The sequence below is a fragment of the Pomacea canaliculata genome, linkage group LG14, assembly GCF_003073045.1.
Source record: "Pomacea canaliculata isolate SZHN2017 linkage group LG14, ASM307304v1, whole genome shotgun sequence".
In the NCBI taxonomy this organism is placed as follows: domain Eukaryota; kingdom Metazoa; phylum Mollusca; class Gastropoda; order Architaenioglossa; family Ampullariidae; genus Pomacea; species Pomacea canaliculata.
The window spans coordinates 3,399,937-3,417,888 of NC_037603.1; the positions used below are offsets into that span (position 1 = coordinate 3,399,937).

A 17,952-nucleotide genomic window follows, 5' to 3' on the forward strand; every position below is an offset into this window, starting at 1 on the left:
GCTTCAGAATGTGTTTGCAAAGATGAATGGGGGCAAAGTTGCCGCTGGGGTAAAGAAGCCTGAAGTAATATTCACAAGGAATGGAGATTGCTTTATTATTTTGCCAGAAAGGAGGAAGCTGACAAAATCTTTGATTATGTGATCGATTTCCCCAATTAAATTTTAAAATCATTAGCAGATCATTGTCTTAATTCTTTTTTTGCTGTCCTACTCGACAAATTCATGAAAACTATTCAACAAGACATTTAACATACCCAAAACATAAATATCTTTACCATCCGCTCAATTACAGGTAATTCACAAATAATTATACGCCCCACTCCCTTCCGTTCGATGGGATCTAACCCAATACTTCTGCTCAATCACAGGCATCGTGCATGTCATCCAAGTAGCATTTTTACTAAATAAAATATTCCTAACCCTAACCTCCAAGCACCCAATTTCGTTAAGTCCGCCCTTCTGCGTTGTCTTTCAATATGACACCACAACAGCATGGCGTGCCAAAAGAGTAACAAAACACGTTGATACCTACCAGTCATCCCTTTACTGGTACCAGTCGTTGGTGGAAAGCACATGGATAGATGGCCTGTCTGTTTGGGTTGCCCGTAATGTAGAATGTCTGACTCAACCTTATGGAAGATCAAAGATCATCAAATGGAGATCACCAAATAAACCTAGAAATTAAAATGTCTGCATCTACTGACCAATCCTATTTGCAGATCTTGCCAGAATACACCAACATACTGGCACCTCTATAGCTGAACTCTCTTTAGTGAGAGACAAAGAAAATTTTGGAGAAGTAAAGATATGGTTGGAAACTGGAAAGTGCTTATGTTTACGCATGTATGTTTGTAAAAGTATTGAATATCTTTATTTTATTTCATTACGACAATTTTTTAAAAATGCAGACACGCAGAGCGGCATGTTCGAGAATTCTTCCACAACGACGAGAGAGGGAACGCCATTCAGGCGAGAGAGGTGACGTCACAGATGAAGTGCAGATTTGCAACAGCAGCGGACGTTCTTGGGGTACCGCTAGGTGGCGCACGCTCGGTTGTCGCAGTCACGTGACTGAACAATAACGCCGACAAGGGGGTCGACGGATTTGCTGTAGGGGTCACGACACCGCCATGAAAGGTTGATGACGTCGTAAGAAAGGTTAAAGGTCTGCTCCGCGGCAGGCGACAAATAAGTGACGGTAATCGGAACAGCGCGCGCATGCTTCGTTGCGCCATCCGCACGTGTCCACATGGCAGTGACGGTCTAGTGCACGTGACCAGCACGACGCTGGCGACACACGGCGAACAGCGGTGTGCTCTTGTGACCATCCTTTACAACTGAAGACAACGGTTCGTTTTTCCAGGGCACATAGTTCCCCACCCAGAGTGCAGAGGTCGAGACGAAATCACTGTCAAAAGTTTCTCTCCACACCCTCCCCATCACACCCTCACCCCCCACCTCTCTTGCTTGAGTGAATGAGTGACTGATTGATGCTATTGCTATCGACAGTTGTTGTCAGATGTAAGTGAGTTCGTTACTATCTTTTGCTGTTTTCAGTAGATGAGGAATTGGTAATATTTATATATTTATGCACCTTTTGCTGCATAGAGGTCTGGTTGAGTGGAGTTTCCAGCAAAGATCAGTCAATTATTCTTATTATCTTTGTTTCAAACAAAGTGAAAAGCAAAGTACTCTGTCAAGTTTCGGTGATCATCCGCTGATAAATCAGTTATTGGTGTTATGACAATACATCTCCAGATATGTATGTGAATGCAATAATGGGCAGCTTAAGTCAAGTTTTATATAAGTGGAGTCCCTTACTTTGTTGTGACAAACAAGATAATGCCCATTAAGACTAGTCTTGTAAAGTATTTATTAAGTTCGAAAAAAAATTGTAGAAAGCTCAGAACAGACAGAAAGGTAATGTTGAACGTTGACTTTTGGCATTTTATTAAAAAATAAAATGCATAACCTTGCTGTTTCTGTTGTTAAATTTTCTGCCTTCATAAGAGTCCCATCTTTGTTATTCCCACACTGTGGCTATTCTGTGTCCGTAGGGAGACGGTCTGGAAACGCATAAATGGCAGTTGGTGGCACAGTGATTCAAGGATTAATTTTGTTTAAATGGTTTCTCACTAGTGTGAATTTGGGCTCGAGTTTTTAAAAATTGCTCTTTTTGTACTTCTTCTACTTCCCTAAGGAGCTATATCGAAACTGCTGCCATTGCATGTTCCCCACTAGTCCAACATACAATGGTAAAGAACAGAGCGAGGAGAGTGCTTTGACGTTCTTAGTTCATGAACCAGTCTATGGGGTCCTTTAAATCATGCCCCTTGAATGATGAACAAAAATTAAAAAATAAGAAGAGAAAGATCAGAATTGGTGATGGAAGCCTCCAGCATTCAACGTTAATATAAATGACATCAGCTCAGAAAGACAGAGCACACACAACCCAACATACAACGGCCATGAGACTAATAAACCAAACCGTACCCTCGCTAGTGGCTGGGTGAGAGTTTCCGCAAGACTTGCTCTGACACAGAGGGCCCGACTAGCAGACATACGGCATTGTTGAAACAAGTGCTCGAGTGGCACAAAATGAATGACCAACACTTGGGTAGAGGCCGGGAGGCGGGTAGTGTGTAATCCGACATGTAAATACCCGTCTCTTTGCTCGCAATTGAGGCTGGCACCGCCTCGACAAAAGTGATCAATCGGACCTCTTCAGCTGTTCCTTCTATTGAGATGATGGTAATTTCATTTCATCTACAAACTCCAACATTGCTTCAACCATGAGTGCTTGATGCTAAATTCGAGGACAAAACTAGACAACGACTCTTTCCTTACTTCCTTGTTCAGTCCTTCTATTTTCATTTTTTTCATCCTTTTTACCGTTTCTGTCTTTTTTGGTTCTTTGTTTCTTCGTTTTCCTTCTTACATCTTTTCTTCTTTTCTTTCTTTTCTATTCTTATTTTTCTTTTTTCTTTCGTTCTTTTTTCATTACTTTCCTTCTTATTCCCTTTCATCATCCATTCATTTTTATTTTTATTTTTATTTCATTAATTGCTTTTTCTCTCGTTCTATTTGTCGAGTCATTTTTTTCTTTTTCCATTTCAAACAGAATTGCTTATTCTGACTGAATATTTGATTAACTGGTTGACCGTCGCTACTTTTTTTGGTGTGTGAGTGATTTTTGTGTCGACAGCCGTTTTCTTTGGACTGATAGTTTGTCATTCGAAACTCTGTTATGCCTCACATACAAGTGTAATATGCTATTTTGGGGTCCTCTGTCTGTGTGAAGTAAAGTGTGTCTCTTGGGACTACCACGATGAGGACTACCACGATGACAAAGTGTCCACCGTGTATGCACGAGTAAATTTTCTTTTATTTCTGACTGATAAAATTTTTAAACGCATGCTAGACAGGTCTGTCATCTACCTTCAGTCTAATGCTTTTACGGATCAAACATCGTTCATTTAAACCTTCTCTTTCACAATTCAGAAATGACTACAGCCTGGCTTTTGCCATAGGTCTTGTCCCGTACCTCATTTAATTCTTTATTTGTCTCACATTCACAGAGTACAACGAGTACTCAATAGTTACAGTGCACAGTCCAGACCCCATAAATATTGTTTTATGTTACTTTACCCCAAGGCATCTTTGCCACTGATTTATAACTGCGGTCTATGGAGTAAATCAACATCAACGGAGTTTGGGGGTTGCTTTAGGGCGCTTGCCCTTGATTTACCCGGGACAATACTTACCTTTGCTTCATGAACACAGGCTTCCATACTCTATGCACCCTTGTTCTTATAGGGTAGGGATTTTTGTTTTGTTTTGTTTTGTTGTTGTTTGTTTGTTTTTTGTTGGGTTTTTTTGGTTGTTTATTTTTATTTTTTATTTATTTTTATTTATTTATTTTTTTTTTGGTCTTCTTCCTTCCGCTCCTCAGATGGTCTTCAGTTTTTGAAAAATTCAAAATTAAAAAAAAAAAATAGACTATTCCACCTCTAAGACCCCCTGAGGTGGTGATACTCAGAACAAAGATTGGAACAAGAAGAACAAACGAACAACCATTCTTTTACTGTCATTAACCTGCTTGCTGAACAAAGCAAGCCGCAAACATCGTAACCGCACAAAAAAATCGCAGGTCATACAGACATTAATTTTTTTTAAAACAAAAATCAGACATTTTTATGTCACAGTTAATTAATCACATTCTTTGAAACAGTCTATCTTCAAATTTGCGAACTAAATATTTGTGATACTCTAATTATTGGTTCTCGTTTTACTGTAAGCAAATTGCTTATAATTTCAGGTTCGTAAAAAGATCAGACAAACTTAGGAAGGTAATGTGCCTTGCCTTTGGCTGCTGTGCATGAGACTGGATGGAAGGCGCTGCCACTGAGCTCGAAATTCATTGACCGTTGGCGACGCCATTTTTTGACGACACCAGACTGGACGCCCGTAGTCGCCTCAGAGCCGTGACAGGACGTCGACTGGTGACCCGCACGAAAGTCTTTGAAGGTTTAACCGAGCGAGAGGAGGTCAGTGCGCCGAACTGCCATTCCAGAGGCGTTTGTTTCGATTTCCCATGTCAGGTTAGGGCAGGAATGGTTTCGGTAGCGTTTGAACAGACTCCCGTCTCTCTGAAGCTAGTCATGGGCAGGTCTGGAAAATGTGAAGGGAGAAGGGGAGAAGTATCCAAGGTGCACTGGAACAAATCCATCCTTTCGTTTTTCCTTTCTTCTGTTGACGAACCACGCAGTAAGATATACACTTGACTTGTTTCTGATACGCAGATGTTGTGGGGAGGGGAGGCGAGAAGTATGCAGATGGATTCAAAGAAAATCCACCCCACTTCTTTTCTTCTTTTCAAAGATCAGAAATATATCCTGGTTTATATCTATATATCGTTGATGAATTAGCACTAAGCCTAGTGGTATTCGTGTCACTATTGTCGGAAACGTTTGATGATGATGAATCATTTTCATCCTCCGCTGCTGTGAATAAGATTATTATAGACGCTTTTCTCTATTCCTCGGGCGTAGGGATTGGTGCGGGTAGATTTTGAGAAGGCTTAGAATAGCAGAATTTTTACACTTGATTTTTACATTATTACTGTCTTATGGACAATGATGATGATTGAATACTTTCTCTCTGTGTAAGCATGCTAATTTAAACATAAAAGCTAAGTGCAGTTTTTTGTTTACTTTTTATTTTTATAAGAATGGACCTACTTGGTCTCTTTCTACTTACAGACCCCTCAGCGTGGGGTTTCATCTTCAGTCACTGATGAATATTCTTACACAAGTACCAACACAATTGCCAAACGTTTCCTTGTATGCCAAGAGAAATTATCATTTTTTTCTATGCTAATGGACTAAAGGTATAATTTGAAGGTGATGTACTTTTCTTAGTCTCCTCGTCTATCTTTCTGTTGTATAGTGTTTGTTTATTTACTCAATCGAAGGTATTGCTGCGATAATGCACTTCATCTCAAAGTCCCAGTACCACAAACAATATTTTGATTGATTTATTATTTTTATTGCTATTTCTTTTATTTGTTGTGAGAGGGAGAGTTTCATCATCAGAAAGAAGACGTGAATGAATGAAATCTGCTGATGTCAGCAGTGTAGCTGCTGTGACTGGCCAATCACGGCATCGCTAATTACAGTTTGAGGTGCGCAGGAAACGAGAGTGTGTGCAAGTTCCAGACGAAGCAATTCTGTGAGAGAGAGATCGGCTGAGTTCCAGCGTCGACTGCTCTTTCCGATCTCTGACGAACCTGACGCGCGCGCTCGCCACTCGCGTGGAAGACCGCTCGCGAACGTCAGCCCCGCCCTCTTTTGACGCCGTCTCGTGACGCCGCCTGCCAGCAGCCAATCAGCGTTACTATTGATCCTCGTGTAAATGTTTGAGTCGATAATTAGCGCGTGGGCAAATCTCGCTTATTAAATTAATTACTGACGATATCTTGATGGTCTGCAGCGGGAGAAGAGGACGCCATGACGAGAGAGAGAAGAGGGACAGGAAGGGGACGGTTACTCCGGGAGGTGTGACCGAGCCGGCGAAAATGGACAACTCCCTGTCTCGCCCCGGCGTTGAAGAGGCGAACAAGGGGGAGGGCACTAAAGAAAGACATTAAAGGAAAGTGGGGGATGGGGGGAGGAAGAGAATACTAGGGGGGATGGGAGGTACTGCGTCGACCCAGGAGGCGGTGGGTGTGAGAATGTCGGAAGGCGTTGAAACAAATAGCGGCGCTAAGTGATTAACTCGGCACTTGTCGCCTAACTCCGGAGAGATTCGGCATTTGCCGCCTCTGACCGGCAACCTTCGGAGGTTCACGCCTGGCGGTTTTGAGGGGGAAAACGCGCGATTCTGTCGCCTAGCTTTTCAGACAAGCTGACAGATATTTGCCGCACATTTGGAAACAGCGTCAAGAATTTGTCAGCCACAGTTTCTTTCTAACGACGTTTACCGGACCAATCGCTGTGGTCCATCCCCCGATTTTCAAGCGACGACCGCACAGTTTCGAAAAGTGGACAGTTGTGTAGCATCCATTCTCTCGTGGCTATTGAAACAAATTGGCGAGGCTTGTGAATGAATAATTTTATTTTTCTAATGATGATGCCAAGGTAGTAGTCTTTTCTGCTGGAACTAGTTCTAAGGCATTAGAGATGAAGAAAACAAACCATAGTCCACAATTTTATGACATCCGAAACTACCACGGATTTGGCGTTAAATATTATTCATAGGCGAAGGAAAACAAGACAGACATCAAAGGACAGCCAACATCAAGCGTCATTGATCTATGAACTTGAAATCTGCTTCCATCTTCATCACCGACAGTCGAAGACACAAAAACTACATTGTGTGTAGCTAAGCTTGTCATCGACGGTATTCCTTTAGTCTACTGATTTCTTCTGGTCTGGAAGACTCTTTTGACCAGAGGGAGACAATTGTGTGGCAGCGAGGACGTGACCAGAAGACTTTATTGCCAGTCAATCATTTTGGAGGAATGGCATGTGAGTAACTTGCCTGAGAAATGGAATTTGTCGCCATCATAACAAACAGCAGAATAAAGATAACTGGAGAGTGCTGCTTCTGATGACAGTGAAACCTCTCTCTCAATCATGGATTACAAAGAAGACATTTGACTCTTTTAACACGGAGGCAAGATCGACTCCTACGGCTTACAGCAATGTAAAAAAAAATAGTCAACACATTTGATCTGAAAGTCAAAAAGTGCTAATTTTTTTAAGAAAAAATCGAGAGAGGGAACTTTCAATCAAGCTTACGTTGCAAATATCTTTTGATGATGAAAAGAGATTGACATTTTTTTCTGTGAACTGTGATATTAATTTAACACGGGAAAAGCGACCAAGAACGAAAGTGCTAGAAATAAAGACACTGGTGCAAGTCACAGAATGGAACGCCTCACGGAGTTTGTGAACAAATCGTTCGAGGAATCAAGGAGTAGCGTGGGCAGGTGTGACAAAGAGTCATCTCCCTTCTGCAGGTATGCGTCGTCACCAGTTGCCAACGACGACGAGCACGTGGATGTGTGCGACATCAAAGACGAGGAGGTAACCGTCGATGATGATGATGACGATGACGACGACGACAGAGGCGATGACTTCGATGAGGTCGATGAAAAGAATGACGAGAAACATACAGGATTTAATGAAGGTAAGAGTGAGGCAGAAACATATAAAGACACTGGCACTAATTTACATCCACGTACACGAAAATAGAATGAGGAGTTAGAAAATACATAAAAAATACTTTTATATAAAATATAACATGCAGTGTGCTGGTTGTGTAAAATGTGTGAGACAGTCGACAGGTGCTACTGTAAGTGTGAGAGAACTTTCACTAAGAGTATCAGCCACCTTTGGCCAGGGACATGTATGACCCCGTTGATTGTGAGTAGTTCATAATTTCCTCTTGTTACAATTGTACTACAATATGCTGTGTATGATGCTGAACTACTCTCTCTTTCTCTTCCCCTTTCCTCCTTCCTTCCCCGGATCCATTTTCTCCAATTATATCAACGGCAATGTATGTGGCATTGTGATATTTACCTTCTGTGATTTGGTTTAGTGATAAGCACACTCTTGCTGCAGCTAAAATCTCGTTGCAGTGGAAAATGTTAACGACTTTCTCTTTCGAACCCTCTTCGTTCACTTCATTCCTTCCTTTGTTCTCTAACACTCCCCATCTCTCTCTCACTCTTGTTCGTGGGCACACCGAAGTGTGTATGAATACAGGAATACATTTAAGCCATACTTGCCCAACGAATACTGAAAGGGAATACTTCAGACTTAAAGTATTGGTTGTGTTTTTATGTCTACATGGCAGTTTTGTGATTTAGATCATGTTTTACTTTGCGACAAACGGTAATTCCGATTCTAACTAGTAGTGCGTGTTTAAAACTAATTGAACTATATCATATATTTATTACCTCAATATTATTCTGTATAATTAAACATGAAGCTGAAGAATTATAGTTATTTTAAAAACACTTTAATATTCACAATTAAAAAGAAAACAGTCGAAATATAACAACACGGGGATTGGTAGGAGATTTTGTAATTTCCTTACAATAAGAAAACGCATGATGTAGAATACATTTGTTCACCTTTTGATATACCTGTAACGTAAAATGTTGACAAACATACTTACATACTCGACACAATGTGTTTAAACTTAGACAGCAAGAAAAGAAAATGGAGACCTGAGTACAGCGTCCTCGGAGTACCAGGGCAAAATAGTTTATAGTTCAGTCTTCTATAGTGTCTACAAAATGGCAGATCACAGTTATATGGTTACATTGTTCTCGAATTCTCTGAAGCACACGGTTTCTAAACAATATCCGACTGCTGAAAGAATGCAGAAATCTGTAGCTACGTGTGTGTGTGTGTGTTCCATCCCATGCGACTTATCGTTAACCAGATAATAATGACGGAGAGTGGTATGTCCTTTTAATTCTTTTCAAACGTTTTGTTTGCCTTAATACTTTAATACTGTCATAACTCAATATATTCCGCTTGTTTAAGAAAATTCATTATAAAAAGTATAATAAATTACACGCACGTATGCACGCTCTCACACGCAGGTGCGCATACCAACAGGTAAGATTAAACGTTCGCGATGTCTTTTCATAAAATATTTTCAAGGGACAATACTCAATGGCACAAAAAGGAAACAAAGGAGACGAAATGAAAGAAAGAGTTAAAGAAAACAGAAAATATATCACTTTGACATTTTACATTCTCCAGCGCAAAACCTTCTCCCGCACAAACTCTTTAGTTTTCACCATTTTTCTTCTGATCAGTCTTTTGTTCTTTTTCCACGTTTTTCTTCCGTCACTCTTCCTTCTGAAATTATCTACAAAGTCTTCTGTTTCGTCTTCTCTTTGTGCTTATTTGTTTTATAGATTCATATACAGCATCTATGAAGTTGAACAGTGAACAGCCCCTGATGCTGGTGGTCAGAATAATTAGTTGCCAGACGCAAAGAAACAACACTCAAATTCTTTCGACAAAAGAAGTATTGCCGCGGCCACAGCGGGCCAATATATTCATTCTCTCGATAAAGACAGACTACAATAATATCCTGACAAATAAAACAAAAACAGTCTCCAGGTAAGGAAACAAGGCATATTCTCTTGATGAGGAGAAAAATACTGTGCCAACATTCTGTCGATAAAGAAACAAATCAACATAATATCCTGACAGCGACAGGGACATGCAGTTTGACGACCGCCAAAACAATGAACACACACTTTGTCAATATGGAGAAATGGAGAGGGGAAGACAAAACCAGTCTGTAGCATTTTCACAATCACCAGCCAAGCGAAAGGACGCCATTGATGGCAGGACTTTGAGGTTCTTGGTGTAATTGTACTGCGACTGTCCGCCAGGCGACAATTTTCTTAGGGCCACCAAAGGGAACACTTCCCCTCAGTCAGGTGTAACTGCCAGTTAAGGATTGCTGCAAAAGTGTTCTGGAGGTTTCATGTCTTTTTGTTTAAAAAAAAAAAAAAAGACGAAAATGAAAAATATGACAAACACCGGTTCTAAATTATAAAGAAAATGCATCAATCGAGCTATTGACAGGCGCGTTTTTCTCTATGATTGATCAAGCGGAACTGAAACGCCAGATCGAACGCTTCCTTTTGATCGCGCAGAAGTGGATCAAGACACAAAAGCTAGCAGGTCGCAAGTGGAAGTAATTTCTGGACGTCCTGGGGTGACGACGAGGAGTTGCAGGACTTCGATCCCAGGCTCGCGCGAGGTAGAACACAAGGCCTCGGCCATATCCTACGTCACCGACACGTGTTTTCGTCCTTTTCAAGCTATTCTACGTCATCATTTCGTCACATCCGCGCAGAATCAACTTTGAAATGGCACGTGCTGCGCGTTCAGACGATCTCCCTCTCACACACCCTCTGTTTCTTTACTTTTCTCGATCCACAACAAAAAATAATAATAATAATAATAATAATAATAATATTATTATTGCTAGTAAAATGCCCAAGACGAGACACAAACGGTGAGCTTGGATTACTGTTTGTCTAAATTCTACCTACCTGCTCCGGCTTCTTGAAGCCATTTTTTTTTTTCTCAGCACGTTACTCTCGCAACCTGTTGTGTGGCCAAAGCCACAACACTGGAAGTAAAGAAGTGTAAACTGAACATTCTTAACGGGGATAAGTTACAGAAACTGGCACTAAATAAATTAGGATAAAATAAAGTGTTGATAGGACAAGTTCAGCAGGGATACAAAAGATTTATGTGGTTACAGAAGTGTGCGCTTGACATGTTTGATCTGTGATACAAAGGAAAACTAAATTCATTTGATGCTTTGTTACTGCAAGTTCCCCTTAGTTTGGAAAAAAACGTTTTCCAGACCCGACAACTAGCTTTCAAAAAAGGCATTTTGCCAATCTATTTAGTGTTTAGATATTATAGACGTCCCTTAGTATAAAAAATAAGTAGATATTACTTTTTTGGATGGTTTATTGGTTTGTTTATATAAAAATGCCTCTATCCATTCACGATTTCTCACTATGAGGGGAAAAGATAATGAAGGAAGAAAAACTAATCGAAATATTAATTAAAGAATACCAAGACTAAGCAAGAAAGAAGCACATGAGGCCAAGAGGCGGGGTCTGTCAGCCGAGGGCCTTACAAGCCCCGACCGAGCTTTTACCCCTGTGTTGCTGGGTAGATTCCTTGTCGTCACCCATAACTGCCCAAAAAAGATTTATTTTAACTACTTCGTCAGCTACTACTATAGTTTTTATTTCAGAAACTTAGGTTGTAGATGTGCGGCAAACGCAACTCAAAACTGTCTCCACGACTCCTCTGTCACCACAAACTTTATTGCAGAATAAATCAAACAGCAAATTTCCCAGTCTGAGATCTCTAAAACTGTTTCCTATCCCTTCCCCATATACCACAACCAAATCCCTCCCCTTCCACCCACCTCCACCCCAACATCCACTTTTTTTCTTCCCATTACGTAAACATTTATACCATATGACTATAGGATTAGTGTCTTTTTATATTTTCTTAATTTTCTTGCCTTTCTTCGTCTCTCCCTTTTTTTCCCCCATCCTCCACCATTCATTCCCACCATCCACCTCCCTTCCCGTGCCGGATCACTCCTGCTGTATCCCTTGTGTAATTACAGGGTCTACCCCTAGCTAGCCAAGCTGCAAGCGACACCCTGCTATTAGTCTAATAAAATGATATCGCGAATTTTCAGATATTTCCGGCGCGAACAGACGAGGCAAAAAGAAGGCATAATTATGTTTGTACATTAAAGGAGCGACTGAATACAAATTAAGCGTATCGCAGCTCAGGCAGTTTCTGTGACATTAGCGTCAATTAAAGGAGGTCGTAGCAGGTAATTGTTCAATAACACGCGGTCGCCTGGAAAAGGCGGACGAAAGCAAGAGTATAATTATGCAACGATTTTCATTTGGGTGCCCTGCGAGATAGGACAGACTGCAGGAAATGGAGTCACAGAGAGTCCTGATTTGGGGCTAATTTCTTTAGCTTGTGGTGACAGTGATAGCAGCCGGAGGAAAGCGAGCGGAAAAAAAAGGAGAGTGGAGGTCGAAAGTAAAAGACTGGAAGAAAGACTAATCGAGAAAGGTGTGTGTGTGTGGTATGTGTGCTTTCAAAACAAGTTTTAAAAACTGTTTCCGAAACAGGTATCCGGTTTGGAAAAACTCGTTTCTGGAAATATTGTATGTATGCGATTGTTGCATCCCCTGCCATGGCGGAACCAACAGATGAGATATTAACGATTGCAACAACAATTCCCATGATTAAAATAGAGAATAATACGAAACGAATATAGTCAAACAAAGATCAAACGACTACATCATGGCGTCTCAGACTGGCGCGCTATCATGCAAATTAAGGCATGCACGTGTTAGAATCGCAAATTGTAAATAAACAACAAATATACATTTATGCGAGTGATGAACAATTAATAAGTTACAATTTCCGTTATATGACAATTATACAACGATCATCATTAGGCTCAACTGTTTACTTAAAACTGTTTCCATATTTAGACCTATAGACTCCGAAAACTCATGATGGTGAAACCTTTATTTAAATTATACAAATTCGAAAACCTGAAGTATGAGGATTTACCAAACATGTTTTCGAAACATGCTGCGGTCTGTAACAGACGGTAAACGCAGAAAACAAGGTTGTTTCAGAAGCAATATCAGGACACCTGTATTTTAGTCGCCTTTAAGCAATGTTTGTGGCGCTTGTGGCATGAGTTCCACGAGGTCTTCCTGTTCTCGATCTCCCCTTCTTCCTTTTTCAATAACATTTAAAGAGGAAACAGAGTGAGTGAGAGAGAGAGAGAGAGAAAGCAGAGAGGGAAGATCAAATAAAATTTTGTAAAATTGACTCTATTGCCTGTGAGGAGGTTGAGTAGCTTGGTGGTGATGGTGGTGGGGATGATGATCTACGGTTAATGATCCAGCTGTCATGCATCTTTCCAGCCGCGACAAGCGTCTTCTCAAGAGAGGCAGCAGCAGATTCTCCACCTCACAGTTCGGACTCGACCTCGGAAGCCAAAGACTTGACGAAACCCAAGCGCACAGACAAAGACAGCATCAGCAGCATCAGCAGCAGCGACAAGGAGCCGGACCTCGTCACCAGGGAAGGGATCAAGGACGGGGATGAGGACGGGGGCGAAGAGGAGGCCCCAAAGGTCAAGCAGCGGCGCAGCAGGACCAACTTCACCCTGGAGCAGCTCAACGAGCTGGAGCGGCTTTTCGACGAGACGCACTACCCGGACGCCTTCATGAGAGAGGAGCTGAGTCAGCGACTGGGGCTGTCAGAAGCGCGCGTGCAGGTAGGTCAACACCACCAAAACATTGATTGATTGATTGATTGATCGATTGATTGATTGATTGGATCAACTTTCTGGCTGCTTTGTTTTTTTCCTTCGTTGGATGCTTTGTCGGGTATTTTGTATTCAATGATTATTGCTCTACCAAAGAACCGTAAACAAATGCCAGCCAGACAGGAATAATAATGTCATTAAGAGAGGAATACTTCAATCAAAATTTAAACCAGTCAGCATTAAAAACTTATTATCAGGTACACCTGCTTCGGAATCTTGTCCACTGTTGGAAATATTGTCGGATCGAGAAATGCATTATCTGTGAATGTTGTGTGCAAATCCATCAGAATATGGCGGTCTGTTACCTTCTGCTTAACTCAGAAATATTTACTCAATGCAAATCATCCGTTTTGTGCAAGAGTCCAAAAGGCATATTCTAGTCTTTATTAATAATTTTTCTTCGTACAAGCATCTGTTATTATGCTGCAAGAGATATGCTATCCATAAAACGTATTTTGTGTACACGGCTCACACCCGTACACTCTAGGGATGCCAACACACTAACGCCCTCTGCATATCACAAACAGTTGGCCACGTTCCCTGCTCTTTAAACCAGCCACACAAAAAAACCCAACAAAAAACTTTATCAAATTGTCTTCAGAACAACACGATCATAAATTCTGTAAATCTCATTAACAAAACAGTCAATATGATTTTTCAAAGGAACTTCATGCACCGAATCCAAACGAATATTCCTTAGTTATGTAAGCTATCTGAGATGAATCATTTTCTAGTCGCGGAAAATCAATTCGGGAGTTTGGCCAAATTTGATTTACTATGTTTTCCTCTCCGATGTGAAGTGCATACATTTTTACAATTTTCAGAAACATTTGGAATGGGTTAGCGAGAGAGGCAGGATAAAAGGATGAAACGGGACGGCTGCTAAGGCAACGAAATTTGTCACAAGGCGTATAAATATTTTATTCAGTTGGTCGTTGCTGGAATGAGGCATCGGAAAGTCTCGTTTTTCACTCTCATGAGTGTAATCAACTGTTAGTGGCGGCTTCAAAATGACTGCTTACTCAACAAGTCTTCTCTTGTTGTTTTCGTTTCAAAACTCCAAAAACTTTCAGAAATGTTTGCTGACTTATCATCAGTCTGCTGTTAAACATCTGTTTTGCTAAATGCCGTTATTAACGTGCCTCTGAAGTGCCCCAGTCCCAGTCATACGGTGGACAATGCATTTTAGAAAAACGCGTTTTAGTTCAAGATCTTCTCGAAAGTTCCAAAGTTTCAAAAACTCTCTAAAACCATTAGTTTTCTGTGATCTTCACACACAACTTTCTCAAACTTGGTAAAAAGTTTGATGTCATTTACCCGGCTCAAAATAGTTTTTATGGGCAACATATATGTTTAAATACATGTCAGAGGGAAAGTATTGGTGGGTGTTGGGGTAGGGAGGGTGTGTAGACATTATATTCCTCTGTGTAGCCATACAAAATACAAGGGTACATGATAGAGGTGATGTGAGGATGTTCCTGGCGCTCTCTAGAGGCCGGCATGGTTAGAGGTTACTCCCTTCTACGTGGTCAGCAAAACAAAAATTCCAGTAATCAAGAATCTGAGTTCTGCTTTTCTGAACAAAACTATAGATAATAACACAGTGAGGCTATTTACAAGCGTGTTTCTTTTTTCGGAGAGGAGAAAGATCAAGACTTAAGACTGAATACTTTTGGCTGAGCCAGAAAGATGTCTGTAGTAAAGTGTTATTCGCACAAGTGTTAAATATTCACAGAAAATGTATTTTTTAATATACATTCGGTGTTCAGGTTACAAACGAGTTGCATTCCTCAGATTGTCTGAAAGTCGACTTTGTATGCAAAAGCGGAACATATACCCATGAATCGTCGTTAACATCAGTTAGATATAAATTCTATCTTTCTATGCTTATTATGTTAAACATTTTGAAAACATTCCAAATACCATGAAGCATCTGAAAACACTTGAATAATGGAGTAACAAAGTAGTTCCATCGTTCGTTTCTAGTAAATGTTTGTCTTTAAACCGGATGTGTAAATTGATAGTCTTCGTGGTAGCTTGTTCGTAAGTCGGATGTCCGTAACTCGAACGTTCGTTAGCCGTGGGTTGCCTATACTGTCAAATTGTTACTTCTAGTATTTACCTCGTTAACACTGCTTATTGGCTCTGTACTGTAAATGTGATCTCTCTCTCTCTGTCTGTGCTTCTCTGTGTGTGTGTGTGGACTTTATTGATGTAGACAAGTACAATGAATTAGAGACTAAAGTGCAAAAACATGAACACTGATGTACAACGGACGGAGAAGTGTCCACCTAACAAAGAACAAAACGAACTAAAATAAAAGTACATATCGAAGAGCAAGGGTCTGGAAGGGAGAAAGGAAATAAGCCACAAAACATTCAACCGGAGAACAAGAGAGACAAGGGATTGTGTGTTGCATAAAAAAAGTCCAAGAGTTACAAGCTGGAAGAGGGAGAGATGGTTTGGATGCGGGACGCTAAAATCCTGAATAATAACCTTAATACTGAGGTGTGAAAGTGAGCCATCACTATCTGCAACGCCGTTAAAATGTCTTTCTGGTACGGCGGCCAGACAATGAGGTTATCCAAACCATGTATCATTTCTCGCTCTCGCGTCGGCCGCAAAGTTTCATAATTGAACCCGCTCGAACAGGAGAGAGCATCCCCAGAGATGCGTCGGAAAGCCCGCTGATCAAATTATCTTGCTCATACGCAGGCCTCAGTAATTGTTGTCAGGCGTCAGCCGCCATATTGGACCTGATTTCCTCAATTTTGCTAATCGCAAAGTCCCCAGGAAGAGGTGTCAATCTGTGAGATTTGGCGAGATCCAACGGGAATTGACGTTCTTCGGGAAGGAGAGGGGGGGACAGGTCCTGCCTCTGGCTCGCGGGCCAGCCGGGTCTCTAATATGGCGCGTGAAATGCAGAAAACAGAATAGCTGAAGAACCACGCCAACGCCAATTTCGCGAGAGAATCAGATGACTGAGAGAATACATAAGTTTGGCAGGCGGACAGTTTTATAGATTTATCTTTTGTTTTCGCGCTGGAAAAAAAATGGAGAAAATGCGTGTTGTCACCAGAAAGATAAGAGTGAGAATCCACACAGTGAACTCAGCTCACGCATCATTCATCTAAAAGCATGTCAAATCATCTTAAATCGTACTCACAGTGCCTTTCTGACCCCTTAACTGCTTTTCTTCGTCCATTAACATCACAATTTCGCGACACACCCTAACTATTAAATACTTTCACTATTGGCAGGGAAGATAGATATGTTAAGCTATCGTAGACTATGATTTCAAAATATCATTTATTATCTTTAAACTCTTTTTAAAAGTAGTTACTGATAAACCAAAAGAGGGAAAAGGGATTTCCTGCGAAGACAAAGTTACATTCTGTTCGACCCCCTCGGACAAATCTCATAATGACAGAGCATTTGCTTCGCCCTTGCAAAGAAATTGTGCAGATATTAATTCTATGATTGGAGTAATTCTCCCCCTGGGCCGGTCAGAAGGTAGCTGCTCTGCGTGCAGCATCCGGTAGGTCAAAAGCCGACGGCCATGGTGAGAGAAGGAAATCTCGGTGGTTTGCCGTCTGCAAGAGATTTTCAACGAACCAGAAAGTCACTGAATTTATCGAAACGATAAAAGCTAAATTTCAATGCTATTTGTTTCTTTTCGTTTCTTATTCAACTTATAATTTAACATTTCTTTTTCATAAAAAAAAATACTGAAAGTTAATATTTGATTTCATAAAAAAAATGAACTGTCCGGAAATGGTTTTCTTTATTCCTCTTCTTTTTTGTATACGCAAGAGTAAGTAAAAGAAGACAGAACACTTACAGAGGAGAGAAAATTTGTTTAGCTTGAAATCGGGGGAGGGTACAACATATTGTTTCACGCAGCATTTTCATTAACAACAATGTGCATTAGCACAGTGCTTTAATTACCTGAGAGAAACCCCGCTGTGACTATAAAAATATGAATACCAGGCTTTGTCGAGCAAGGGCCATACTTTGTGTGATGAATTATTTGTCACGTGCATGAAAAAACAGAACTTGTGTCTAACATCCTCATACATCAATCATTCACGAACAAAATGCTCTTCAAACTGAGAGACAAAAGCAACAGATGGACAGACACACATACACACAGAGGACTAGGGACATGGAGACTCAGGCGGACAGATTGAGAAAAGCAAAAGAAGGAAACAAAAGAAAAGAAAAAAAAATATAAAGAAGAGGATTATTTCACTGATAAGCAAAGGTTTTATTTCTTTTAAATCACATTTTGCTTGACAAAGAACAAGAGCTTGATTGCACTTTATTTTGCGTGAGTGCTTGTGTGAAGGAAACTGTTCCTGAAGTCCATTCCTCACTGTGGTTCTCCTAGAATGAGCATTTGCCGAGGAGGGATTATCGATGAGGGTTAAGGGAAGGATTAAGGAAAGGGACTGGATGAACAGATGGGATATGTTCTGCGCCAGCCGATTATTGAGAAGAAAA

General features: G+C 40.8%; 1 protein-coding gene across 1 annotated transcript in view; it reads left to right on the top strand.

The window, feature by feature from the left end:
- The first annotated feature begins 5,457 nt into the window (after window positions 1–5,457).
- Window positions 5,458–17,952, top strand: part of LOC112555065 (short stature homeobox protein 2-like) — a 35,105-nt gene continuing 22,610 nt past the window's right edge. Inside the window, exons 1-2 of the mRNA XM_025223227.1 lie at window positions 5,458–7,692; window positions 13,043–13,398. Coding sequence (XP_025079012.1) covers window positions 7,431–7,692; window positions 13,043–13,398 — 618 coding nt within the window. The 5' untranslated portion in view covers window positions 5,458–7,430. The remainder of the gene's footprint in view (window positions 7,693–13,042; window positions 13,399–17,952) is intronic.